The sequence below is a fragment of the Moschus berezovskii genome, chromosome 3, assembly GCF_049115385.1.
Source record: "Moschus berezovskii isolate FMDL1 chromosome 3, NW_MosBer_1.0, whole genome shotgun sequence".
Classification (NCBI taxonomy): domain Eukaryota; kingdom Metazoa; phylum Chordata; class Mammalia; order Artiodactyla; family Moschidae; genus Moschus; species Moschus berezovskii.
Window position 1 is genome coordinate 26,820,852 of NC_142462.1, and position 27,920 is coordinate 26,848,771.

At 37.1% G+C, this 27,920-nt stretch overlaps 1 protein-coding gene across 1 annotated transcript; it reads left to right on the plus strand.

The window, feature by feature from the left end:
• Positions 1–27,920, plus strand: TMEM106B (transmembrane protein 106B). Its single transcript, XM_055420503.2, has 8 exons — positions 1–186; positions 2,450–2,671; positions 5,733–5,796; positions 10,991–11,150; positions 18,590–18,730; positions 18,986–19,035; positions 20,454–20,507; positions 21,238–27,920. Exons 2-8 carry the CDS (start codon positions 2,452–2,454, stop codon positions 21,374–21,376), a joined length of 828 nt encoding a protein of 275 aa, XP_055276478.1. The 5' UTR covers positions 1–186; positions 2,450–2,451; the 3' UTR covers positions 21,377–27,920.

The window sequence follows — 27,920 nt, forward strand, 5'->3', positions numbered from 1 at the left end:
GGCGGCGGCGAAGGGCCTCTGCTGAGGCCGTGGTGCTGCTGCCCCACCCCCACCCCGACCCCGCGGCGACCCGGCGCTGCGGACCCCGGCTCCCGCCCCGGCAGCCGGCACTGCGGACTCCTTGAGCCTACCCTCGGGCCCGTCCGAGCCGGAGCTGCTCGGGACTGCGCAGCACCCCGCGAGCCGGTGAGCGACCCGGGACGCGCAGCCCCCAGGCCCCCTTCAGCGGCGGGGGCCGAGCGGGCGCCGCGGGAAGAGCCGAGCCGGAGGAGGAGGTGGCGGAGGGGAGGCCGCGGGGCAGAGAGGCGCTGCGGGCCGGGCGAAGGAGGTGTGTCAGCGCCTCTTCCCTCGGCCCAGCCTTTTGCCGGGGTCTCCGCGCTTCGCGGCAAGCCCGGCGCGCGGGGAAGAAACCAGGCCCCCGCGTCCTGAGCGGCCGGTGGCCCCTAGTTCTGCTCTTTTGCAGTATCTTGTCCGACTGCCTGTATTTCATCTTTAACCTTTCCAGAGTCGGCGGGCTGCGTCCTGGGTTTTATTGATGTAGCTTACAAAAGGCGCCGACTTCTTTCGTTCACAAGCTCACGACCTATTTAAATTGGATGGAGTCCTGTACTTTTTTCCCCCTTCCATCATAAGCCTAAGATTGGTGTTGCTCTTAAGTAAATGAAGGGATTTTGATTAAAAAAATATGTATACATTGAGCACAGGGGCCTAATACCTCTTTATAAGTCTCCAGGAATAAAAGTGGTTAAACTTAGCAGCGCTTTGAGGAAAATCCAGTAGGGAGGGCAGGAATGGGCCGTACCTGACAAAGCCTGGCACTTGTCCATTAACCTTGATGAAACAAACACCAGTCCCACGCCGACTCTAAGGCAGCTGTTACGTAAGGATAGAAAACAGACTCCGACTGAGAGCCTCTTGTTTTATTTTTTTGCCTTCTGTGTCTTTTCCCTTTAAATCATTACAGTGGGAGGCACCCTATACCTCTGATGTGTTAACTGAGATCCTAAAAGGGTGCGTTTGGCGCGCTGATCCCCGGTCATCTAGTATTCCACATAAGCGCAAGGTCAGAGTGTGTGGGGTCAGTTATGTTAATTCTCCCCTGAACCACCTGTGACTGGCAAGTATTGGTTTGGCTTGCATTAAATGTCTTTCAGCAAAATCCAGAGAAATAGATACGTTTTTAGAAGTCATAAGTTGTTTATGTTCTTGAACTTAATGGGCAGTGTGTACATAGATTTTTTTTTTAATATTGAAAACAAGCATTTTATTCATCATTCTGCAATTTTAAGTTCGTCTACTAGTTATATAATTTTTTATCCTGCTGTTTACCCTGTGTTTGAGTGACCCCAACACATGGATCGCATACAGGTTTTAAAAAGTAGACTTTTCTTCATAGAATAAGATAAGTTGAATTATTTTGAGGGTCAATTTTTCTTATTCAAAGCAATGATCATTTTTAAAGACATAACTTTTTATATGAATGCCTTTGATAATCTGTTTTAGGAAGTGATAAAAAATTTATGGTCACGTTTAGAAACAGAAGTGGATTATTTTTAAATTCTGCTTTCTCCCTTTGTTAATTTGTGCCCAGAATATCAACAGATTAAAATATATGGCTTAAAAAAAATTTTTTTTAATCCTAAACTTGTGTGACTTCAACTGCAGTTTTACTGCATTTCATACCTGTGGATGTTCTTTGGATATAGGTACTAGCACTTCCTACTTTTATTTGTCTTTAAACTTATATTTAATTTCCCACCTGCATTTTTCATAGTTATTGTAAAAATTTGAAATTAATGTTCTAAATTTTGCTACTTTGTATTGGTGAATTACAATAGACATTTTGGAATATTAATTTCTTAATTTTAACTTTTACCAACTGTTGAATGAAAGAAAAAATCTGAAGGTTTGTTTTTTGTTGTTGCAAATGTTTAAAGCTAGAAATGTGAGCGTGAGAAAGATAGTGGATTTTGTCTATCACATAAGGGCATGGATTTTAAAAGGTGAAAAATACTAGTTTGACATTACCTAGTGATACCTAGCTGTAATCTGTCCAAAGCAACTTTTGCTTTGCTGCTGTTTTAACGGTAGAACATATTTTTGTTTTATTCTAAGAAAAGTGAAACCCATGTGTTCCTTTTCAGAGAACTCTTAAGAAAGTGTAGACTTCTGTCAAATTTTAATGTTGTTTGAAAGCCCCTTGTCATCACAAGTTTGAAATGATATCATTTTATAATATTTTCTTAGAAAAACATTTTTGGACTCTAGTAAATGGCTCTTTTATTTCAGACATTATTTTGATTGAATATAATTCCAACCCAAATAACAGTTTGAATACTCCCTTGAAGGTTATTTTAATTAATTTGATGAGTATAAACATCCTATAATGTTTTTAAGGATACTTTTTTTTTTAACTGAAGTTTACTATGAGATTTTTTCTTTTTCTTAGACATGGGAAAGTCTTTTTCTCATTTGCCTTTACATTCAAGTAAAGAAGATGGTTATGATGGCATTACATCAACTGAAAATATAAGGAGTGGATTGGTTAATGGTGAAGTCCATAATGAAGATGGAAGAAGTGGAGATGTCTCTCAGTTTCCATATGTGGAATTTACAGGAAGAGATAGTGTCACTTGCCCCACTTGTCAAGGAACAGGAAGAATTCCTAGGGGTATGTGTTATTGCACTGTTTCTCTGTTAAAGAATAATTCCAGGAATTTTCACAATTACTTTGAAACTCATGGGTCTAAGCACAACCATTTTAAGTTTTAAAAGACATAATTAAAGTTAAAACTTCCTATCAGTTATCGTCTGTCAAAAGGACACAAACATAAAGGTTTTAATTAGGTATCCTAAAGCAATAATGAAAACCACCCTTCTACCTCCAATATTTTTTTCTTTCCCATCTGAAATTATAGCAGATATGCAGTGTGTCTTCACTGTAAACTTTTAGTCCTGTTTGGTATCAATAGATATCAGGTCACAGTTGCTTTGCTATAGTGGGTGTTAGGATAAGTAATGTGGTGACCGAATATTTTTAATTTGTTGTTTAAAGAATAATAATAAACTGGTCACGCGCTAATTCTTTTTTAAAGGAACTACATGAAGAGGGATGATACATGAAGATGAGTCATATAGAAAAAAAATCAGTTTGTGCCTTGTCATGGGGGGAGTCAGTAGGGAGTAATCCCCATGTGCTATTTGTAGGTTACTTTAGTAGCAATGGAAGTAAGGAGAAATAATTTTAAAAACCTTGTACTGTTCTCATTTACTGCTTGATTGAGGTCAATATTTGACCCTGGAGAGATGCTGAGGGAAGACCAGAATGACAGTATCTTTGCAGAGGCAGTAGCTCTTTGAGAATTAAAGGATTATTGTAGTAAAGGTATTAATGCACCAGACTGGGGGCCGGGGGAGGGCTGGAGTCTCATTTTTGCAATCTAGGTATATTTTCGAAATATAGCCAGTAGGTATTTTTGGCTCCCTGGATGTGCATTGTGGATAGTAAGGTGAAGGATGATCTTGAAGATATTTTTGTCTGAGCAGCTGGAGACATGGAGTAGCCACTTATTAAAATAGAGAAAAGGTTTGAGTGTATGTGTCAGGGGAGAGAGCAGGAGTTCGGTTTTAGATACATAACAGTGGAGATGCACTTTTGACATCTGAGTGGATATGTTCAGTAGGAAGTTAGTTATACTAACGGCCTGAAATAAAAATGCAAGGCCTAGACTAGAGTCATAGCAGTATAGAGATGATACTTAAAGCTGAATTGAATGAGAGCACCAAGGTTGCCAGTGTAAATAGAAAACAGAAGAGACTTTAGCACTGAACCTTGGAGCATTGCAACATTTTGAGGTCAGTGACGTGAGAAAGAATTAGCAAAGGACACTAAAAAGAGCAGCTGGAGCAGAAACAGGAAATCCCTTTGTCTGTGGTATCCTTGAAGATAAATGAGAAAAATGTACTCCTCGGTGGAGGAGAAGTCGGTCAAGGATGCTGCTGATCAGATAATGTGAGGACTTAGAACTGACCTTGGGATTTAGTAATTTAGAGGCCAGAGACCTTTTAAAAGAGCAGTTTTGGTAGCAAAGTAATGTATAATGTGTGTTGAGTGGGATCAGGAGGGCACAGGAGGCGCAAAGTTATATAGTCAGAAAATAGCTTTTTTTGAGTTTTGCTGTACAGGAGAGGAGAGAAAACAAGTGATAGCTAGAGGGGACTGTAAGGTCAGGAGAAGAATTTTTTGAAGATGGAATGGATAATGTGTTTGTGTGCTGATGAGACTGATCCATAGAGAGAACACTGATAAGGCAGGTGACAAGGAGTATTACAGTGCAGGAGCACAACGGCCCCTCCAGAGGAGCATAGCCAGTCTACTCCTAGCGGGAGGAGGGGAGGTGAGGGCGTGGATGCACAGGCGGGTAAGTGGGTGGAGGTGCTGATGGTAGTGGCTTGGTGGGAATACTTGTGTCTTTGCCGCATCGTGAACTGAGTGTAAGGACAGGGGAGAAGATTTTGGAGGTTTGAAGAGAAAGTTGAAGTTATGAAATTGTAGTTTGGGAGAGTCAGGTTGAGAGGATGAACTCGGGAAATATAGTGTAAGTGTTGGCATTATTAAAGACCACTTGAGATTAGTGATCTAAAATGAGACTGTTTTTCTCTATTGACTTTTAGCTGTTTAGATACAGGCATAGTAGCTAAAGGGTTAGTTTTAATCAGTAGCCATTTAAACAGATGAATAGCACCAAATAGGACACACACACACACACAGATGCATATTTATATGTGAATACGGTAGGGGAAGTATGGTTGAGGGGAGACTTGTGGAGGGGGCGGGGAGGTATAGCAAAAGTATTATGGAAAGCTTTAAAAGAGATTTTGACTATGGGGCTTTGATAGTTAATACGAAGAACCAAGTTTTCGTAAGATTGGAAAATTGGCATTTAGCGGTCCGTTTATTCATGAAGTTAAAGTGTTAGCTTCTCAGTCATGTTTGACCCTTTGGTGACCCCATGGACTGTAGCCTGCCAGATTCCTCTGTTCATGGAATTCTCCAGGAAAGAATACTGGAGTGGGTAGCCATTCCCTTCTCCAGGGGAGCTTCCCAAATCGGGGATTGAACCCAGGTCTTCTGCATTGCAGGCACATTCTTTACCATCTGATCCACCAACCCAAGAAACAAATATTGAATTTTGAAGTAACTTAATATACAGAGAGGTGTGACCTGAAAGAGTCCTGGAAGGCTATGTATATGTTTGGGTTCTTAAAGCCTGAGAGTTAATATATGTCAGTTTTGGTTTTCAAGGGGAATACTTTAAGAACCTTTGTAGTTATAGGGGTTTCAGCACACAGTGGTAACAATATGCTGCTTCTGCTCTCATTAAGATAACCCAATTGAAATCTTAATGGAAAACTGGGTGAAGGAAAGCCTGGTAAATTCAGATCTGAAAGCCTGGGCTTTGTGATTTTTTTTTCCCCCCAGTGGAAGAAAGAATTACTCTTTCTCATTCTTCATAGTATTTTGATTAGCTAGAAATTCAGGTATGTAAAAAACAGTGTCTGCTTTGGAACTCAGCTGCTACTAGATAATTTTTGAAGATTTTGAGAGAATTTAATAAAGGAATGAGATGAGAGCCAGATGGTATTATGTTCTTTCTAAACTAGACTTTGATGAGGAGCCATTATAGTTTTAATTAATCATGTTAATACATTGCTAAATCTAATTCTTTTAGGACAAGAAAACCAGCTGGTGGCATTGATTCCATACAGTGATCAGAGATTAAGGCCAAGAAGAACGTAAGTAATCATAAGAAAATGGCAATTTTTCAAAAAAATTTTGCTTTTCAAATATGTATAAATAAGTATTTTAGTTAAAACTATTAAAAGGAAAAATAGTATCAGGTTAAGTTATGCCATCGTATCCATTATATCATTAGAAAATAAAAAAGATTCCTGATTGCATAAGTTCTTAGAAGCAGTGTAGTATCTAAATCTTCTTAAATCTGTTAAAACAGATAGACCTGAAAGAGCAATTAGGTCTCAGTTACACAGAAACAACATTTTCATCAAAAAATGGGTGTTAAGGTATTCCCACTAACTTCAGAATAAATATGGTTTTCATACCATGATGACATAAGGACCCAAAAGCGCTTGGCAGCTTTGCGGAAGTTGTGATGAAACGCAAAAGGAGAGTTCCTAAGAGCGCTTGAACAAAGTAAGTAAATACTTTATCCCAAGAGAAGAGGCCCCCACTCAGAAGACTTCCAGTGAATTTCCTCTGAGAATATTCTGTTAGTATAGAAAATCTAAGAACTCTTTAACTTTGAGAGAGTGCACAAAAGCCCACGGAGATACACAGAGGGGCCTTGAGAAAATCCAAAGGAACTGGCCCACCCTAAGTCCTCAAAGACCTTCAGTTCAGTTCAGTTCAGTTCAATCGCTCAGTCGTGTCCAACTCTCCGCGACCCCATGAATCACAGCACGCCAGGCCTCCCTGTCCATCACGAACTCCCGGAGCTCACTCAAACTCATGTCCATAGAATCGGTGATGCCATCCAGCCATCTCATTCTCCGTCGTTCCCTTCTTCTCCCGCCCCCAACCTTTCCCAGCATCAGAGTCTTTTCCAGTGAGTCAACTCGTCGCATGAGGTGGCCAGAGTATTGCAGTTTCAGCTTCAGCATCAGTTCCTCCAATGAACATCCAGGATCGATCTCCCTTAGAATGGACTGGTTGGATCTCCTTGCGGTACAAGGGACTCTCAAGAGTCTTCTCCAACAACACAGTTCAAAAGCATCAATTCTTCGGCGATCAGCTTTCTTCACAGTCCAACTCTCACATCCATACATGACCACGGGAAAAACCATAGCCTTGACTAGACGGACCTTGGTTGGCAAAGTAATGTCTCTGCTTTTTAATATGCTATCTAGGTTGGTCATAACTTTCCTTCCAAGGAGTAAGCGTCTTTTAATTTCCTGACTGCAATCAGCATCTGCAGTGATTTTGGAGCCCCAAAAAATAAAGTCTGACACTGTTTCCACTGTTTTCCCATCTATTTCCCATGAAATGATGGGACCAGATGCCATGATCTTTGTTTTCTGAATGTTGAGCTTCAAGCCAACCTTTTCACTCTCCTCTTTCACTTTCATCAAGAGGCTTTTGAGTTCCTCTTCACTCTCTGCCATAAGGGTAGTGTCATCTGCATATCTGAGGTTATTGATATTTCTCCTGGCAATCTTGATTCCAGCTTGTGCTTCTTCCAGCCCAGCGTTCCTCATGATGTACTCTGCATATAAGTTAAATAAGCAAGGTGACAATATATAGCCTTGACGTACTCCTTTTCCTATTTGGAACCAGTCTATTGTTCCATGTACAGTTAAGGAAACTCAAAAACTCCTACAAAAAGGAAGATACAACCTACGGAAAAAAATTACTGACAGTGGAATCCAGGTTGTATAGAACAAGAATAGGAATAAAAGAGAGAAGAGGTTCAGAAACTATACGGATAGTCCCAAAACTATAGAAGTGGATATACGTAGAGACCATCTAATACTTTTTGTAAGAACAAAGCATGGAGTCATTGAACAGTGAAGCTATGAAAGCAATCCTGGCCCGTTCTCACCACACACAAGGGCAACTTCTCTTAAAAGTACAAAAATGTATCTAATATAAATATGAGCAAAAAGATCAGATTACAATCAAGCATCATACAAAGGTTCAGTTCAATTCATTTCAGTCGCTCAGTGATGTCTGACTCTTTTGCAACCCCATGAACCACAGCAAACCAGGCCTCCCTGTCCATCATCAATGCCCAGAGTCTGCCCAAACCCATGTCCATCGAATCGGTGATGCCATCCAGCCATCTCATCCTCTGTCGTCCCCTTCTCCTCCTGCATTCAATCTTTCCCAACATCAGGGTCTTTTCAAATGAGTCAGCTCTTCGTATCAGGTGGCCAAAGTACTGGAGTTTCAGCTTTAACATCAGTCCTTCCAACGAACACCCAGGACCGATTTCCCTTAGGATGGACTGGTTGGATCTCCTTGCAGTCTAAGGGACTCTCAAGAGTCCTAACACCACAGTTCAAAAACATCAATTCTTCTGTGCTCAGCCCTGTTGATAGTCCAACTCTCATATCGATACATGACCACTGGAAAAACCATAACCTTGACTAGACAGACCTTTGTTGACAAAGTAATGTCTCTGCTTTTTAATATGCTGTCTAGGTTGATCAGAACTTTCCTTCCAAGGAGTAAGCATCTTTTAATTTCATGGCTGCACTCTGCATCCACAGTGATTTTGGAGCCCAAAAATATAAAGTCAGCCACTGTTTCCCCATCTATTTGCCATGAAGTGAGGGGACCAGATGCCATGATCTTAGTTTTCTGAATGTTGAGCTTTAAGCCAACTTTTTCACTCTCGTCTTTCACTTTCATTAAGAGGCTCTTTAGTTCTTCTTCACTTTCTGCCATAAGGGTGGTGTCATCTGCATATCTGAGGTTATTGATATTTCTCCCAGCAATCTTGATTCCAGCTTGTGCTTCTTCCAGCCCAGCGTTCCTCATGATGTACCCTGCATATAAGTTAAATAAGCAGGGTGACAAGATACAACTTTGACGTACTCCTTTTCCTATTTGGAACCAGTCTGTTGTTCCATGTCCAGTTCTAACTGTTGCTTCCTGACCTGTATACAGGTAGTAAAACTTACAAAAGAAGAACTGATCAAAATACTAACAGATGATAAAGCATTATCAGAGAAGCAGATAAAAACTTTAACTTAATACTTCCGTGTTCTGAAAGAGATTAAGGAAACTATAGAAGCTATGACAGTAAAACAGAAAAGTCAAAAATTGAGGGGCTCAGAAATACAGTGACTGAACAATAGAAGGATATGAAAAGAGAGTCCACAGGGCCCTGGAAAGAATTAGAGAAAAATAATTTTGGAGATGAAGACAAACAGAAAGAACACAGTACAAAGAGATACCTTGGAAAGTGCACTTAGAAGACAGAGCGGATACAAAGGATGAAGTGAAAACATTCACCCGTGCATGCACACACACAAACAAAAATTAATGAAGAGTACTTGAGAGAAAAATGGTATAGAACACAAGCCAAGGAGATCGAGCATAAATGTAACTGGAGTTCTTGCTTGAAGGAAATCAAAGGAGGCAAACTGAAGAAAGAGAAAACATTTAACTCAAGATCACTTCCTTGAAATAAAACAAGACATGAATCTACACACTGGAAAGACATAGCATAATTTTGGAAATAACCAATCTTAGTGAAATTACTGGACTTCAAAGGTAATAACAGAAAACTGAATAGCCCCTTTGAATGCCCAAGCAAATGATTGATTAATTGATAAAGGATAGAAAATTCAGATTGGCGTGTTCCTTCTTGGCCACAGTACTTTAAACACATAAGCAGTAAAACAGCATGCCAAGTCTTCATGGAAAGAAAAATGCAACTAGGATTTATAAACAGTCAGTCTGACCCTTTATTATATATTTTGTAAATAGTTAAGAATGTCCAAAAAATTAGAGTTAATTTCTTAATAACCTGAGAGTGGAGCAGCTTTCCTAACTGGTTTAGAATCCAGTAATAGAAGAATAGATTAATAAATTTGGATAAAATAAAAAAGTTAATAAAAGTGTAGGTTAACTTTTAAAAGATAAAAGCAAAAACAAGATGCAGATCAAGTCAGGATACAAATAGCAAACTAAGAAGTGGTATTTGCAAATTATTATTAGAGGTCCAATATCCTTACTCTAGAGTTTTCACAGTTTGAGAAGAAAAAGGCTAAGCATATAGAAAGTAAGATCTGTGAACAGCCAGTTCACAAGGAAGAAAAGCAAGTATCCTTTAAACATAGGAAAATATGTTAAATCTCACTCATAGGAGAAATGCAAATTAGAACAATATTGAGGTAGCATTTCTTGTGTATCAGATGAGCAGAAGTCCACAATTTTGACAGTATATTTTGTTGGCAATACTGTGTGAAAACAAACACACTTGTGCCTTACTACTGAGGGGGAAATTTGGCCTTATCTGTCAAAATTACATGCACATTTACCTTTTGGCTCAGGAATTCTACTTTGAAAAATTTATTCTCAGGATTACTGTCAAATACAGTGAATTGCATTTGCACACGTTATTCAGTGTGCCAGTATTTATTTTACCAAAAACTAGAAATAATGTAAATGGCCAGTAATAAGGGACTAGTAGAAGAAGTTACACTATATCTATACGATAAAATGAAGTGAGGAAGAAACGTATTTTACTATAGCATGATATCCAAAGCACATTTTTTTTTTAAAACACACACATGCTTGCACACGGAGAGAGAGACAATAGAATGATAAACTATAGACTAACAAAATTGATTACCTTCAGAGTTTGGGACAGAACTTTGAAGAGGAAGCAGGTAAGCAAATTAGATATCTGTGTGTACGTGTATATATTTCTGTTGTTTAGACTTTAGACCATGTCTTTTTGTTAATATCACTTAAAAGATTGTATCAAAAGTAAAAAAAAAAAGCAGTTTCTAAAAATTGAAACAAACTGAAACAATTGATTCTAACTATATATCCAGTTGATAAAATAACCATAGATTTTTCACACACATGTGGAAATTCCACTTCAGTAAATTCATCAGGGACTCTTGAAATCTATACTTTTATGAAGCTCCATACCTTGATTCTAATGAGCATTCTGCTTTGGGAATCACCACAGTAAATGTTCTATCTATAAAAAGCCTGAAATTTTAGTTTCCATAAAGATAATTATGACTTTTAAGAAGAACATTTTAATGCTTAATAGATTCAGACCTACTCTATTCAATACTTTTATAATGTAAAAAGATGGTAAAAAAAAAAAATCATACATCTTTTCCTGATGGTATAATAGGGGAAAAATTGAAAATGTCTTCTCTGAATGTTTCATTATGTAATTTTTGATGCATGTATGTTTAAATATTTCACTTTTCTTTTTTTCAGAAAACTGTATGTGATGGCTTCTGTGTTTGTCTGTCTGCTCCTTTCTGGACTGGCTGTGTTTTTCCTTTTCCCTCGTTCAATTGACGTGAAATACATTGGCGTCAAATCAGCATATGTTAGTTATGATGTTCAAAAACGCACAATATATTTAAATATCACGGTAAGAACATGTTTATATTAATATTTGACTTCATTCCTTTATTTTTTAAAATTTTTTATTGTGAGGTATTTGCCTTAGAGTATTGTGCTTGTTTCTGCCATACACCAACATGAAGACGTCATTCCTTTATCATGTTAAGCATCACCTTTGTCCTTATTGAGAGAACGTGAAAGGTAACCCTTTAGTACTTAGTTTTCTTTCTGTATGTCTGATGTATTGACCTTCTCTATCATCTTTGATTCTGCTGAAAATGGCAAATGCTGTGTATTTAGAATCCTTAGCATTTGAAGATGCCTTTGGGAGGGCAAAATAAGATAATTACTGGGAGAAAAGTTTTTACAGTCTGTTTACTTTTCAGCATTAGACTCTCAGTTGCTCCTAGCAACCTGTTAATATAGTTGATTGAATAGATATTATACATGTAACATTTTCATGTCCTTGTGTTTTGTGAAACACAATTTTTGCCATCTTTAACAGATCATTTTTGTTTTCAAAGGTAGTGAACAAGTGATTCATTTCTCTTGTAAATTAGTATGCAAAAATCTTTGTTTCTCAGAACAGTAGTTTTTAGGATTCTGCAGCCTTCCCACACCTGAAAACAATCAAAAACCTCAGAGAAGGTCTTGTACCTGGTCTACATTTATGTAAGCATGGTTTGCAAATCACTGTATTAATAAGGAAGATACATTGCTTCTGGCTTTAAGGTACATCTATGTGGCAACGATTTGTTTGGAAGGGTAATATTGGATTTGTTCGTTTTCCTTGAATAGTGTTGTTGGTGTGCTAGAGGTTGAGGTAGATGCGCCTGTGGTGCTGGAGGGGGGTCGAGAGAGATAGGGATTGAAAAGGAAATGTGTGTTGGGTAGAATTACTCCTTAATTACAGGAAAAAAAGAATTCACATGGATTCATTTATCCTTTTTAAAAAAGAAACTTGATTTAGCTATACTCTGTCAACTATTTCCATACCATTTATGTTGTATTCATAACTATGTATGTAGCATTTACACTGTATTAGTTATTAGAAGTAATTTAGAGGTATTATGTGGAGGATGTGTGTAGGTTATATGCAGATATACACCGTTTTATATCAGGGACTTGAGCATCTGCAGATTTTGGTATGATGAAATCTTGAGTGGATGGGATAGTTGGTCCTGAAACCAACCCCCCATGGGTACCAAGAGATGACTAAACATACATGTGCTAACTCTGTATATAAGCATTTCCATGCATATATTTACACGTAATACATTTTTAAATGGAATTATATATAAAGGGTACACACATATATGTGAGTGTATACCTATGCACATTTTCACTTAACTAATCTCATTGCATTTTCCCATATTATGTGGTTGCATGTAGTCTTTTATATGGCCATATTACAATTTTTACTCAGCCTTCTTAATAGTTGCTTAGTTTTAATATTACAAATATTTATTCCAAAAATATCTTTGTGCTTAAACTTTGTGCTTCCATTTCAGGTTATTTTTTAAGCATAAATTCCTGAAAGTAAACTTGCAGTTAAAGATCATAAGTTTAAGGCCTTTGATAATAAATCATCATTATTTAAAAGCCTATGACTGCAGTCCCTCGCCTTATAAATTAAATGGATTCTCACTGTTTTCAGCAGTAAAATTTTTTATTTTTCATACTAAACTTTTTTGTCCTATCTTATTTTTTGTTGTCTCTCTTGATGTTTATCTTTGTGTTATCTTTTTAACTACCAATTTATCTTTATGTAATTCTTATAAGTATTTTTGTTTCCAGCCTGTTTTGCATCATTGACCCCTTTAATATTCTAATGAAAAGTATGGACACCTCATCAGAAAAAATGTGTACCAGTATTAAATAGGACTCCAAAATTTTCCTGGATCCCATTCCTTGGTCTATATCAGAGGGTCCATTGACCTTAAATTTACAATTTTTTACTGTAGTGTCTAGAAATAAATGGAGAAGGACATGGCAGCCCACTCCAGTATTCTTGCCTGGAGAATCCCAGAGACAGAGGAGCTTGGTGGGCTGCCGTCTGTAGGGTCACACAGAGTCAGACACGACTGAAGTGACTTAGCAGCAGCAGCTAGAAATAAAATGATGTTGGTTGGTATTAAGAGCCAAGTAGGTGAAAATGTTTATATCTTTAGAGAAAGGTTATTTCTACTATTTTATAGAATTTTAAAACATTTCTCTACATTTAATAAAATGAATGCATAAATGTGATCATAAAATGTGCTGGTTGCTAGCACATTCTTTTTTTTTCCATCATTTTTATACTAAGACCATTTTCTGTCTACTTTTCACTTATCCCATGTTGCCTCATTCCATATCTTTCTCCATATTCATATTAACTTATAAACTCACATGTTCAGTTTTTCTTAAATCATTACTTAGTTCTAAAAATAATATTTTGTACATACTTTTATGCATCTTGGTTTTCTCAGTTGTTAATACTTTGTAGGAATCACTCCTGATTTACTGCTTAGAGTTCATTCATTCTTTTTAATGGCTGCATATTATTCCATGTAATGACATAATATTATTTTTCAAGCATTCTACTTTATGTTGGACATTCACTTTATTTTCAGGATTTGTGTTTTGTTTTTTGCCACTACAAATAACACTGTCATTAACATCCTGATGTTTTTATTTCTATGGAATAATTGCTCAGAAGTAGAATTGCTAGGTCAAAGGATAATACATAATTTAAATTTCAACGAATATTGCTGTAATCCGTCATATATTTTCCAGGAATGCAAAAATACACCCTTTAGCCTATATTCCTGCCAGAAATAGAATACATGATTTTCTGTAACTTTTACTAATTTAATGGATATAAAGCAATATTCCACTTTTACTTAAATCAGCTTTTCTCTGACCATAAATTAATTTGACAAATAGTGTTTCTTGGCCATTTTTGTTTGTACTCTTCTGATTTCTTTACTCATATCCTTTGCTCTTTTTTTTTTTAACAGGAGGCTTTGTGTCTTTTTTTCCAGTTTGTCAGGCCTCCTAGTATAGGTGATAACCATTACTATCTGCCTTACAAATACTTCTTCAAGATTTATTATTTAACGTTTTGTAATTTTGTTTATGATTTCTTTTGTTAGCACTATTTTAGTTGTTTTGTTTTTTCCTGATTTAACAGTTTTTCTTTTCATTGACTGTTTTCTAAAGTAATTTGAAACAATTGTTTAAGTTAGAATTGCAGAAGTTCGGCCCAGCTGTTAAGTGTGGAAATGATGCAACTATATATCTTTTCATCAAGTCTTGCTGCTGCTAAGTCACTTCAGTCGTGTCTGACTCTGTGCAACCCCATAGACGGCAGCCCACCAATTCCTCTTAAGAGTGACCTGTTGGAAACCTGTACTCATGTATAAGTTAAAATACCACTTTTTAAAAAATACTTTATTTTAAGTTTTGCTTAACATTTTAAAAAGTAGTCTTTGTATTCAGTAGAATCAGAAATAATTTAGCCTGTGAAGACATGTACATGTTAACATTTAGAAAAATTTGGATGGAACTTTAGAATTACTTTTATTGAAAAATAAGAAGGTAATTTTCCTTGGGGACCTGGGCACTGGCAGCAGCAGTCCTGAGGGGTGCGTGCTGGCACAAGTCCTCCTGGAGGAGGGAGCCGTTAGTCCCACCATAGAGCCTGTGTGTGTAGTCACTTAGTTGTGTCTAACTCTTTGTGACCCCACGGACTGTAGACTGCCAGGCTTCTCTGTCCATGGGATTTCCCAGGCAAGAATACTGGAGTGGGTTGCCATTCCCTTCTCCAGTTTTTCGACTCTGGGATTAAACTTGGGTCTCTGGCATTGCAAGCAGATTCTTTACCATCTGAGCCACCAGCCCTACCATACAGCCTGCAGACTCCAGGACTGGGCTGCTCAGGCCAAACAACTAACAGGGAGGGAGCACAGCCACACCCATCAGCAGAAAATTAGATTAAATATTTAGTGAGCAAGGCCCTGCCCCCCTGAGCAAGACCTTGCTTTCCCCACAGCCAGTCCTTCCCATCAGGATGCTTGCACAAAGCTCTTATTCTCATCCATCAGAGAGCAGACAGAAGAAGCAAGAACTACATTCCCATGGCCTCCAGAACGAAAACCAGAATCACAGAAAACTAACCAAAATGATCACATGGATCATTTGCTCAGTCACTCAGTCGTGTCCAACTCTTTGCGACCCCGTGGACTGTAGCCCACCAGGCTCCACCTTCCTTGGAATTCTCCAGGCAAGAGTACTGGAGTGGATTGCTTTTTCCTTCTCCAGGGGATCTTCCCAGCCCAGGGATCGAACCCAGGTCTCCTGCATTGCAGACAGATGCAGGCAGACACTTTAACCTCTGAGCCAACAGGATCACATGGATCATACTCTTGTGTAAATCAATGAAGCTATGAGCCATGCCTTGCAGGGCCACCCGAGGTGAATGGGTCCTGGTGGAAAGCTCTGATAAAACGTGATCCACTGGAGAAGGGAATGGCAAACCACTTCAGTGTTCTTGCCTTGAGAAACCCATGAAGAGTATGAAAAGACAAAAAGATATGACACCAGAAGATGAGCTCCCCAGGTTGATGTGTCCAATATGCTACTGGGGAAGAGTAGAGAAATAGTTCCAGAAAGAATGAAGAGACTGAGCCAAAGCAGAAATAACATCCAGTTGTAGATGTGTCTGCTGGTGAAAGTGAAGTCCAAGCTGTAAAGATCAGTATTGCATAGGAACCTGGAATATGAGGTCAATAAATCAAGGTAAACTGGAAGTGGTCAGGCAGTAGATGGCAAGAGTGAACATCGATATTTTAGGAATCAGTGAACAAAAATGGAAATGGGCAAATTTAATTCAGATGACCATTATATCTACTACTGTGGGCAAGAATCCCTTAGAAGAAATGGAGTAGCTGTCATAGTCCACAAAGGAGTCCAGAATGCCATACTTGGGTGCAGTCTCAAAAACCACAGAATGGTCTCTGTTCATTCCAAGGCAAACCATTCAGCATCACAGTAATTCAAGTCTGTGTCCCAAAACACTGATGCTGAAGAAGCTGAAGTTGAACGATTCTATGAAGACCTACAAGACCTGGAACAGACACCGACACCAGATGTCCTTTTCCTCATAGGGGACTGGAATGCAAAAGTAGGAAGTCACGAGATACCTGGAGTAACAGGCAAGTTTGGCCTTGGAGTACAAAATGAAGCAGGGCAAAAGCTAACCAAGTTTTGCCAAGAAAATGCACTGGTCATAGCAGATACCTCTTCCAACAGTGCAAAGAGATGACTCTACACAGGGGCATCACCAGATGGTCAGTACGAAAATCAGATTGATTATATTCTTTGCAGCCAAAGATGGAGAAGCTCTGTACAATCAGCAGAAACAAGACCTGGAAGTGACTGGCTGGGATCATGAGCTCCTTGTTGTAAAAATTCAGACTCAGGAAAGGAGGGAAAACCATTCAGATATGACCTAATTCAAATTCCTTACATTTATACAGTGGAAGTTACAAATAGATTCAAGGGATTAGATCTGATAGAGTGCCTGAAGAACTATGAACAGAGGTTCATAACACTGTATAGGAGGCAGTGACCAAAACCATTCCCCACAAAGATGAAAGAAGGCAAAATGGTTGTCTGAGGGAGTCTTACAAATAGGTGAGACAAGAAGAGAAGCAAGAGGCAAAGAAGAAAGGGAAGGATATACCCAACTGAATACTGAGTTCAGAGAACAGCACAGAGAGATAAGAAAACCTTCCTAAGTGAACAATGCAAAGACATAGAAGAAAACATGGAGTGGGAAAGACTAGAGATTTCAAGGGAACATTTCATACAAATATGGGCACAATAAACGACAGAAATGACAGGGACCTAACAAAAGCAGAAGAGATTAAGAGGTAGCAAGAATACATAGAAGAACTGTACAAAAGGTCTTAATAAACTGGATAACCAATATGTTGTGGTTATCCAGATGTACAATCTGGATTTAGAAAAGGCAGAGGAACAAGAGGTCAAATTGCAGACATCCATTGGATCATAGAAAAAGTGAGGGTATTCCAGAAAAACATCTACTTTTGCTTCATTGACCACTCTAAAGCCTTTGTGTGGATCACAACAGACTGAGAAATTCTTAAAGAAACGGGAATACCAGACCACTTAACCTGCCTGCTGAGAAACCTGTATGAAGGTGAAGAATCAACCGTTAGAACTGGACATGGAACAATGGACTGGTTCAAAATAGGGAAAGGAGTACATCAGAGCTGTATATTGTCACCCTGCTTATTTAACTTACATGCAGAATACAGCATATGAAATGCTGAGCTGGATGAATCCCAAGCTGGAATCAAGGTTGCCAGGAGAAATATCAAAAACCTCAGCTGTTACCAGACTTATGGCAGAAAGCAGAGGACTTAAAGAACTCTTGATGAAGGTGAAAGAGGAGAGTGAAAAAGCTCACTTAAAACTCAACGTTCAAAACACTAAAGATCATGGCATCTGGTCCCATCACTTCCTGGCAAATAGAAGGGGGAATAAATGGAAAAGATGGCAGATTTTATTTTCCTGAGTTCCAAAATCACTGCAGACAGTAACTGCAGCCATGAAATTAAAAGACACCTGTTACTTGGAAGAAAAGCTATGGCAGACCTAGATAGCATATTAAAGAGCAGACACATCACTTTGCCAACAAAAGTCTGTAGAGTCAAAACTATGGTTTTTCCAGTATTCGTGGATGGATGTGAGAGTTGGACCATAAAGAAGGCTGAGCACTGAAAACTGATGCTTTCAAACTGTGATGCTATAGAAGACTCGAGAGTCCCTTGAACAGCAAAGTGATCAAACCAATCAATCCTAAAGGGAATCAGCTGAAAATATTCATTGGAAGGACTGATGCTGAAGCTCCAGTACTTTGGTCACCTGATGCCAAGAGCTGACTCATTGGAAAAAACCCTGATTCTGGAAAAGGTTGATGGCAAGAGGAGAAAGGGCCACAGAGGATGAGATGGTAAATGGCATTGCTGACTCAATAGAGAGGAGTTTGAGCAAACTCTCGAAGATAGTGAAGGACAGGGAAGCCTGGCATGCTGCAGTCTATGGGGTTGCAAAGAGTTGGACAGAACTTAGAGACTGAACAACTTTTATTGAATTTTTGCTAAGGCCACAAATACATTTTATAACAGTAATTTTTCTATGTTCTGGTACTATACATTTCCTGGGCCTGCTCTTTAAAAGTGTATGTTCATTGTAGGTGTTTTGTATACATAGCACTCATGCAAAACCCAAATAATTGGTTCAATGAATGTTCTTTCATGTTTTGGGGGACAATTTACTTCTTCCTGGTAAATGAAGCATAGTCACAGCTGGGGTCATTTTCTCTATTAATTTTGAATACTTCTTTATTATGCCTATTCTAAGATAACTTACACATTTTCTACCTCCTTTCTTTTTCAGAATACACTAAATATAACGAACAATAACTATTATTCTGTTGAAGTTGAAAACATCACTGCACAAGTTCAGTTTTCAAAAACAGTTATTGGAAAGGCACGCTTAAACAACATAACCAGTATTGGCCCACTGGATATGAAACAAGTAAGCTTCATTCAGAAAATACTTTGGAGGAGTTAAATGCATCTCAACTTTGTATATAATATTAACTTTCAGGAGATGGGGGTTTTCCTAAAAAATTAGACTTTGAAATGTATCCCATACATATGTAAAAGAAAGTCATAGAATCAAACCCATAAAAAGAGATTTCCAAACTCTTTTAAGTTATGACGTGTGTCTGAAATATTTGATGTTTTGATACTATTCTCTGTTGGTTTATTTTCATTTTTTGCCTTTTAGATTGATTATACAGTACCTACTGTCATAGCAGAGGAAATGAGTTATATGTTGTAAGTTCTGATTTTTAATCATTTTCTGTCATTAAATTGTAAAGAATAAGTGTGTGTATGTGTGAATATGTAGGGCTTTCCTGATAGCTCAGTTGGTAAAGAATCCACCTGCAATGCAGGATGCCCCAATTCGATTCCTGGGTCGGGAAGATTCACTGAAGAAGGGATAGGCTACCCACACCAACATTCTTGGGCTTTCCTGTGGCTCAGCTGATAAAGAATCTGCCTTCAATGCCGGAGACCTGGGTTCGATCCTTGGGTTGGGAAGATCCCCTGGAGAAGGGAAAGGCTACCCACTCTAGTTTCTGACCTTAAGAATTCCATATACAGTCCACGGGGTCATGGGGTCACAGAGAGTCAGACATACATGTGTGAATATATCTATTTAATGAATGGTGGTGATGGTGGTTTAGTCGCTAAGTTGTGTCCAACTCTCGCGATCCCATGGACTATAGCCTGCCAGAATCCATAGGATTCTCCAGGCAAGAATACTGGAGTGGGTTACCATTTCCTTCTCCAGGGGATCTTCCGACCAAAGAATTGAACCCAGGTCTCCTGTATGGTAGGCAGATTCTTTACCAACTGAACTACAAGGGAAGCCCATTAAATGAATATATATGTTTAATTTTCCATCATTTTAGCAGAGACAAGAGCACATTTTTAGAATATTCCTTCTGGCCTTTGATCACGTCTGGTCTCTCTTTTCAAAATGTGTAACATTCATGTACATATACCTGTACACATAGTTTTTTTTCACAATTAGAATCATCCATACCATGTCACTTTTTATTTACTATGTTATTAAAATCATATTCTCATATTCTGTTATTTTTTATTTTTGTATAGGAGGACTACACATGCTAATGATGTTTAATCTGTTCTGGTTTGAAGTTGTGAAACTTTTAAATTAGGTCTAAATGATTATTAACTCTTGTTAACTAAAAACTGTGATAATTTTTTTATCCTCTTTTGATATCAGCCTGATACAGAATTTCTGAGTAGGTAATAATCTGGTTACTAAAATTTCAAAAGGTGAAAAAAAATAGAAGTAGTTAGTAGACAACTCTATAGCTGCTGTAGTATGATAGCATAGAATAAGAAGCCATGAAAATATTAATCATTTGAGATATAGATAATGCTCACCCATTTAATGGCTATTTATTATATCTTCTTAATGGCATCACCGACTCAATGGACATGAGTTTGAGTGAACTCCGGGAGTTGGTGATGGACAGGGAGGCCTGGCGTGCTGTGATTCATGGGGTCGCAAAGAGTCGGACACGATTGAGCGACTGAACTGAACTGAATAGTATTTCTGTTGGCTTTAACATAAGAAGAGAAATTGTATTTAAAGTATTTTTATTAATAAATTTATAATGTCAGTTTGTGTGTATTTACATTGCTTTTTTCTTTAACAGTGATTTCTGTACACTGTTAACCATCAAAGTGCATAACATAGTGCTCATGATGCAGTAAGTATGAATTTTTTTTAAAGAATTTCTTTGTTTCAACTTTAGATGTATAACATTAGCTGAGAGTATACACAACTTTATAAATGTTGTCTCATTTGTATTTTAAGCCTTACATGAGTGCAGTGAGGTGAATAGTTTCCCACTTTACACATGAGGAAATGGGATCTCAGAGAAGTAGTGAAGGACCACATGGCTGCTAAATAGTGAATCTGTACCTTCCAAGAACTCAGGAAAACAGTAGAAATTGATACAGCGAGAAGGATGAGCTCAGCAGCCAATTCCTTGCTCCCTGTGATAAAGGCAGTAACAGTAATGAAGAGAAATAATGTTATTGGTTTGCAAGTTGTGTGTTTCCCTAAGCCATGAAAACATTGTAGGTTATAGGTTGGGTCTTTTGGCCATTAGCTAACACCTGATTAACCCTTTTCCTCTGATGAGAGAACTGTGATTATTTTTAAGAGTGCAATGAACTAAATATATTTTTAGCCAAAGATAGGTGTTTTGAAAAAAATTACGTTTTTTTGTATAGAATTATTTGGATAGGGCTTGCTCAGCCAGCATTCCTGTTGTCTATTGGGGAAATACTCCCTAAGAGACCCATGTCTACAACATTAAGTTATCATTAATCAAATAACCTCTCCCTGAAAAGAATTTTGATATATAAAGTGTTCCCACTTTAGAAAGATTTTTTAATATTTAACTATTCATGCTTCTCTCCATTTATTTTCAGAGTTACTGTAACGACAGCTTACTTTGGACATTCAGAACAGATATCCCAGGAAAGGTACCAGTATGTTGATTGTGGAAGAAACACCACGTATCATTTGGGGCAATCTGAATATCTAAATGTACTTCAGCCACAACAGTGAAAACTCACAGATGCACCTGGAGGAAAAAAAAACCTATTGGTATTTCCCAAACTTTGAAGGATGAGGTACTTCGTGATAGCAGATCTTAAACTGAACAACCTAAAGTTTACACTTCTGTTTTAAGAGTACAGCTAAGAATATGTGGACTTGGGGTTTATTACAGCTCTCCACTCCGTGTTTGTGATATTTGTACCAGGGTCTTTTATTTGAACCTAAATTTACTGATTGATGTTCTTTGCTCTTTTCCCAAAGGGGAAAACTAAGACTTCTCCTTCAGGATAATAGATACTTATTTAAAATTCACAGCTCTAATCACTACTGAAAACATAATTTTGGTGATGAACATAATTTGAGAAACTTTATTTCTGAATGTTTTTATAGAAAATTACAGAGGGCCTATTACCGATAAAGACATTTAAAGAATACCTTTTCTTTTTTCCTGTTTTATAAACTCCCATTGCTACTTGGTAGTATTTAAATTATATACTATTTTAGCTTTTAGCTAAATATTTTTACTTTTTCATTTTGAAATCCCACTCATTTGCATGGTTTTGTCAGTGTTATTTCAAGCTACTGTTTGCATAACACTTATAAACCAAAATAATTTTTGCAAAATTCTGTACCTGAAAAATTAAAAACCCTATATAATGTGTTTCACATGTCTTTCCATGTTATAGTTGTGTGAAACTTTTGTGTAATATTCAGATATAACCATTTGATGTACAGTATTGTAAATAAATTATGCATGGATTCTAAATAGTTGTAATAAATGTTAAAGTGGTACAGATTTAAAATCTAGTAAGTTGCTCATAAAAATTTAAAAAAAAAACAGGAAAATAAAATTCAGAAACCTCTAGAATATGAATGTTTCCAAATACATATTTGATCAGGTATAACATAGATTTGAAATAAAATATTTTGGTGATCCACTTTTTTTTAATGTTGCTTTTCATACTAAAGAATTATGAAGATACTTTTCACAACTGTTAGGTACTCAGATCATCAATTTTATGAATGTTTTAGAGGTGAAATTATTACTTTGGTAAAATTATCCAGGAAATCCTGTTACATATTATGGTGGCTATAGCAAAATAAAGCCTATACTATGCTTTTTAAAATTTAATTACTTTGCACATCGTGGATATTAGGCCTCTAGGAGTTACATTTTTTAAGTTTTCTACTTTTGGTTTGGATTTTGTTTAAAGTTGTTCTCAAGTGTAAATTATTGACTTACTTTACTATTTTATATTTTTAATACCATTTTGCATTTGGGCTTTTGGCCTCTTCACTTCCCAAGTTGAGAGTACCTTTTAAATACACGCTACTGAGCATAGGGGCCAACTATTGATACCAAAAACAGTCATTGGCTTGAGATTAATTTCCTTCAGTTCCTTAGTGACAAATCAGGTTACCCCTCTCTCTACCCGAAAAGTGCCTAACATAGGTCTGAAACATTCTTATTTATAAGTCTAACTATCCCAACTATAAAACATGAACTTTATTTAATTATAAGTAATTAGAGCTAATGAAGCCCTCCTTTCTGCCTTTAAACCTACTCAGGTTTCCCCTTAGCTTTCATATCCTTTTTTCTAAGTTTTCCTCAGTGAACCATTTTAATGATGAAATGTACTAACTTCTTTTTTTGTTTTTAACTGCTTAGTCTCCCCTTAATCCATTGCTAACTCATCTACCCTTACTATTAAACTAAATTCACCCCTTTAAATTAATTATGGATTTTGTCATCCAACCCAGTCTTTAATATTTTTTCTGCCATGTTTTTTGATCACCCCTTGTCTCTTTGAAATTGCACATTTCACCTCCGTGTGGGTTCTAATTGTATTTTTCATATTGTTATCATTTCATTTTTCTCACAGTACTGTCTTCTGATGTTTTAATGAATAGTATCCAGACCCTCTTCTGCCTCAAATTTTCTATTTCTGTGTCTTCAACAATCACCTCCGTTAGTGTATCCAGATCTGTTTCTACATCCCTGACCAGCAACCTATCTAGTTTCTCATTTAGTTAATGAGTTAGACTTCCCTGGTAGCTCAGACAGTAAAGAATCTGCCTGCAGTGCAGGAGACCAGATTCTATCCCTGGGTCGGGAAGATCCCCTAGAGAAGGGAATGGCAACACACCCCAGTATTTTTGTCTGGAAAATTCCATACACAGAGGAGCCTGGCGGGCTGTAGTCCATGGGGTTGTAAAGAGTTGGACAGGACTGAATGACCAACAGCTTTTAGAGATAATAGTACTTCAGTGACTGTGTAAAAGCAAAAAATGTTTACCATTTTTTTTTCCGTTCCATTTCTTCAAAATCATCCTTTCAGATACGCCTTCTTCAAAAATCAATCCTAATTTATTTTCCTACTTTGTATCTTTTAACCTTGGAAAACTATATAGTGTAAACCAAGTGGACTTTGGATGTGTAGCTCTGATATCCTTGTAGAGTGGATGCAGAGCATCTGCTGAAGAGTCAGGAACGTTAGAGAACATTTGCTTTTACTTACTTAGTTCTGTGGAGAAGGCAATGGCAAGCCACTCCAGTACTCTTGCCTAGAAAATCCCGTGGATGGAGGAGCCTGGTTGGCTGTAGTCTGTGGGGTCGCTAAGGGTCGGACATGACTGAGCGACTTCACTTTCACTTTTCACTTTCACACATTGGAGAAGGAAATGGCAACCCACTCCAGTGTTCTTGCCTGGAGAATCCCAGGGACGGGGGAGCCTGGTGGGCTGCCGTCTATGGGGTCACACAGAGTTGGACACGACTGAAGTGACTTAGCAGCAGCAGCACTTAGTTCTGAATATTTATTCATTCTTTAAATTAAAAATTCCTTATTATTCCTCTTTCTCTGGCGTTCAAGTCAGAAAGAAACTGAAATTTAAGTTAAAAAAAAAAAGTAGTAGAGAAAGATCACTTCTGACTATTTTCATGGAGGGTTAAGTAACTGCCAGAGAACCCTATAGCAAAGTAGGCTGTAAATTAATACAATTACAAAAGCACATTCCGGTGATGCAGACTTACAGCCATTAAAAAAAAAATCTGGAAAGAACAGAGGAGGCTTTAACCTTTCTTAGGTCATTGTCCAATGCAGTTTCTTACATGGCAATAGGATTTTTTAAAAACTATTCTCAGATTTTATTCAGTAAACATGGTAAAGATGTTAATTTTTTTTTCTGATATTTCCAATAACAACTTCCTTGCACCTTTAATAGACTGTTCATTCTAACCAAGCCTACATGTTTTGATATTACATTTATATAGCACCATGCCCTTTGCAGAACTCTTCTTTTGTCATATCATTTGCCAGAGTCCTGTGAATCAGAAAAGGAGGGTGGTAGGAGCCCCATCTTTTAGAAAAGGAAAAAGAGGCATGGAGAAGTTGAGGGACTTGCTGAATATTTAATAAATACTTTAACTGATGCAGACTGAATTTTTCTGTCTGCCATATCTGTGCTTGGTCAATGAAATCACCCATTGGAAAGCCCTGTTAACTCAGGTTCAGTTCAGTTCAGTCGCTCAGTCATGTCCAACTCTTTGTGACCCCATGAATCACAGCACGCCAGACCTCCCTGTCCATCACCAACTCCCAGAGTTCACTCAGACTCATGTCCATCGAGTCAGTGATGCCATCCAGCCATCGCATTCTCTGTCGTCCCCTTCTCCTCCTGCCCGCAATCCCTCCCAGCATCAGAGTCTTTGCCAGTTACTCAGGTTAGTACAAGTAAAAATCAGAGAAAATGTTCACATAGGTAACATAGTGACATTCCAATTAATACTAATGAACTAAGATTTTGGGTATCTTGAAATTAGTACCTTAAACATTTTCAATGGGAAGTGAACACTTGTAAGATATTTTGGAGCATAATCTATAACTTAATTTTTTTAAGTAGCTTAATTTTCTGTTAAATCTGTGATTATTCCAGTAAAGATAATAGATAGGCTAATTAAAAGAGATTAATGGATTTGAGATTTGAAATAACAGTTTGAAAATATTAAACACCAGATAAACTGCTTGCAATTTCTAAATAGCCATCTTTACTGTACCATGTAACATGTAAATGGCCATGGTTTTATTTGTGTGCATTTTCTCCATGCTTTTTTGTTTGTTTAGGTAAATGACATAATTATTTTCTCAAAGAATTTATGACAAGGAAATAAAATTCACTTTAGATCTTCTGAATCGTAGTTTGGGAATAACACAGTGTGGTGTTCAAATAGATAGGACGTGATTGCCAAAACAAAATGAAAGTGACCTAAAGACTTCAAACGTCAGCCTGATGAATCTTTGTGGTTCTTAGCCTTATTATTGCAATATAATTCTGGATGTTTAATTGGAGTACATGTCCCCAACTTTCTTTCATGCCATTTGACTTTTTAGTTTTAAAATAATTCTTTGTGTATTGCTATGTCTTATTTAAGAAAATGATTTGTTAGATACTTGACCCCAAAGTAAGTCACTTCTCAGTATAGCTAATGTTTATTGATTACTTTCTGTGTCACATACTGTACTGTACTAACATTTCTCATTATCCCTCAGAAGAGTCCTTTAAGGTAGTTACTGTCATTACCCCTCCCCCATGTTATCTCTGAGGAAATTTGGGTTTTAGAGAGGTTAAGAAATATACATAAGCTTTAAAGTGGCAGATCAGAGATTCACAACAAGCATCATTGTTCTTACAGTAAGCATATTTTCTTTCTAGCCTTTGAAATTGTTTTATTCATAAAAATGTATTGGATGTTGCATGTAACATATAGGACTGAGGCTTTTGATAGTGTTTTTAAGAATATTATTAAGATACTTTATTATTTTATAAATCTTTAGTATAAAATGTTTATCTTTAATTATTAATGCTTATCTGTTAGGGTTTCTCTCTAAAAGATATAAAATTTCAAATTTACAAGTACATATGTATATGTCTTCCTTGATTGGGCTTACCAGTTGGCACTAGTGAGATTGTAAGCCAAAGGTTACCCATCATTTTATGATTTTTTAGCTCATAACATCTGAAAACAGTAACTACTTGGCTCAAATACATCCAAGAATTAACTTTATTTCTTTCTCTTTTTTTGTAATATCAGATTTTAAATGAGATGTTAAACTATTTTAAGGAAAAAATATGTTTGAGGTGGGATGAAAAGACAAACATTATTTCTTTAAAAAAATTATTTTTACATGAAAACTAGATATATTTGTGATGTTGTTCAATGAAAAAATTCACTACTGTATCCCAGATCTACATATTTCAAAGTAAAAATGTTCACTTGTCAGCTGAAATCTCTGATTAGAACTAATATTTGTATATTTTTGTGCTTAGTCAGAATTTAAATTTCACAGTGGATTTTTTTTGAAATTGACCTTTAATTAGGATGAAAGCAAGTGATATATTTATATACTATAGGGATAAAAATTGTATTCATTTTTAAAAAACTACCAGTGTGATTATGTTCTCAGTTCCTTTTACTCATGCTTAGCATAGGCTTTTAAGTTAAAAAATACACTGTGGTCTGTATTGACCCAAAAAGTATTCCATAAATTAAACAAATATATGGTAAGTTTTTCATAGCTAAATCTGATTCTTCTAGAAGGAAGTTATTGCCTTCTATTTAATTACATTAATTGAAATGTGTTTAAGAGAAATGTTTTCAGCATATTTTGTATACTAAAAAACAAAAGGGGTTAGTATTGGGCCAATGGCCAAGGGGTAATGTTACTACCTTGTAGACTGTTACAGTTCGAATTGTCCCACTCCCCCCAGAATTTTAGAGACTAGAAGTCTGGGAGATACTGTATCAGCTGTAGTCCGTTGACTCGAAATGCTGTAAGCCGTATTCATCTTTTGTTACTGTGTGAGATGGGAAAAATGCCACATTGCAAAAGATGCATAATTTCATTGTATAATGATTTATTTTAGGCATATAATATCAGCAAGCTTTGTCTTGTGTGTTTTGTCATATATTTCCTCATAGAACTAAATTAAGATTTTGGGAAATGATTTTAAAATGCTCTCTGACTTGACATGCTTGGTCAGAAATTGTTGGCATTGGTGGGTTCTAACCAGTGATTTTAATTGTGCAATAAATAATAATAGAGTGTGAGACTATGTTTGGGCACTTACTATTTGTTTATATTAGGTATTAGCCTCCATTATAACATACTTACTAAATTTCCAAGTTGATCAGTTCTGTAGTTATAACTATTGTTGCTGTACCCGTAACAAAACATACTTATGACAGTAAAATGAATAGAAGTGCCCCCAAATACTATTTTTTAATTCACTTGTAACTGTTCCTCTTGTAATTGTGTATGACAAAATCAAATTTGTAAAAATTTTAGCATGAAAAATAAAATTTGTATCAGTCAAATGTCTTGGTTATGCTTTTGAAATTGATTTTTTTCATCTGCTTCGCTTCTAATTTGTTGCCTAAAACTGTCTAGTCTACCAGTATCTCTGAAGTCTGTCTTGTAGTTGAAATCTCTGTTGCTGTTAGTCCCTTATTTTTTTTACTGAATAAAGCCCTAGTCCCAACTGTGGTGTTGGG

Coding starts and splice junctions, on each gene's coding strand:
- TMEM106B (XM_055420503.2), top strand. CDS start 2,452: ATGGGAAAGTCTTTTTCTCATTTGCCTTTACATTCAAGTAAAGAAGAT. Junction 5,797..10,990: donor AGATTAAGGCCAAGAAGAAC/GTAAGTAATCAT, acceptor TCTTTTTTTCAG/AAAACTGTATGTGATGGCTT. Junction 19,036..20,453: donor GAGGAAATGAGTTATATGTT/GTAAGTTCTGAT, acceptor TTTCTTTAACAG/TGATTTCTGTACACTGTTAA.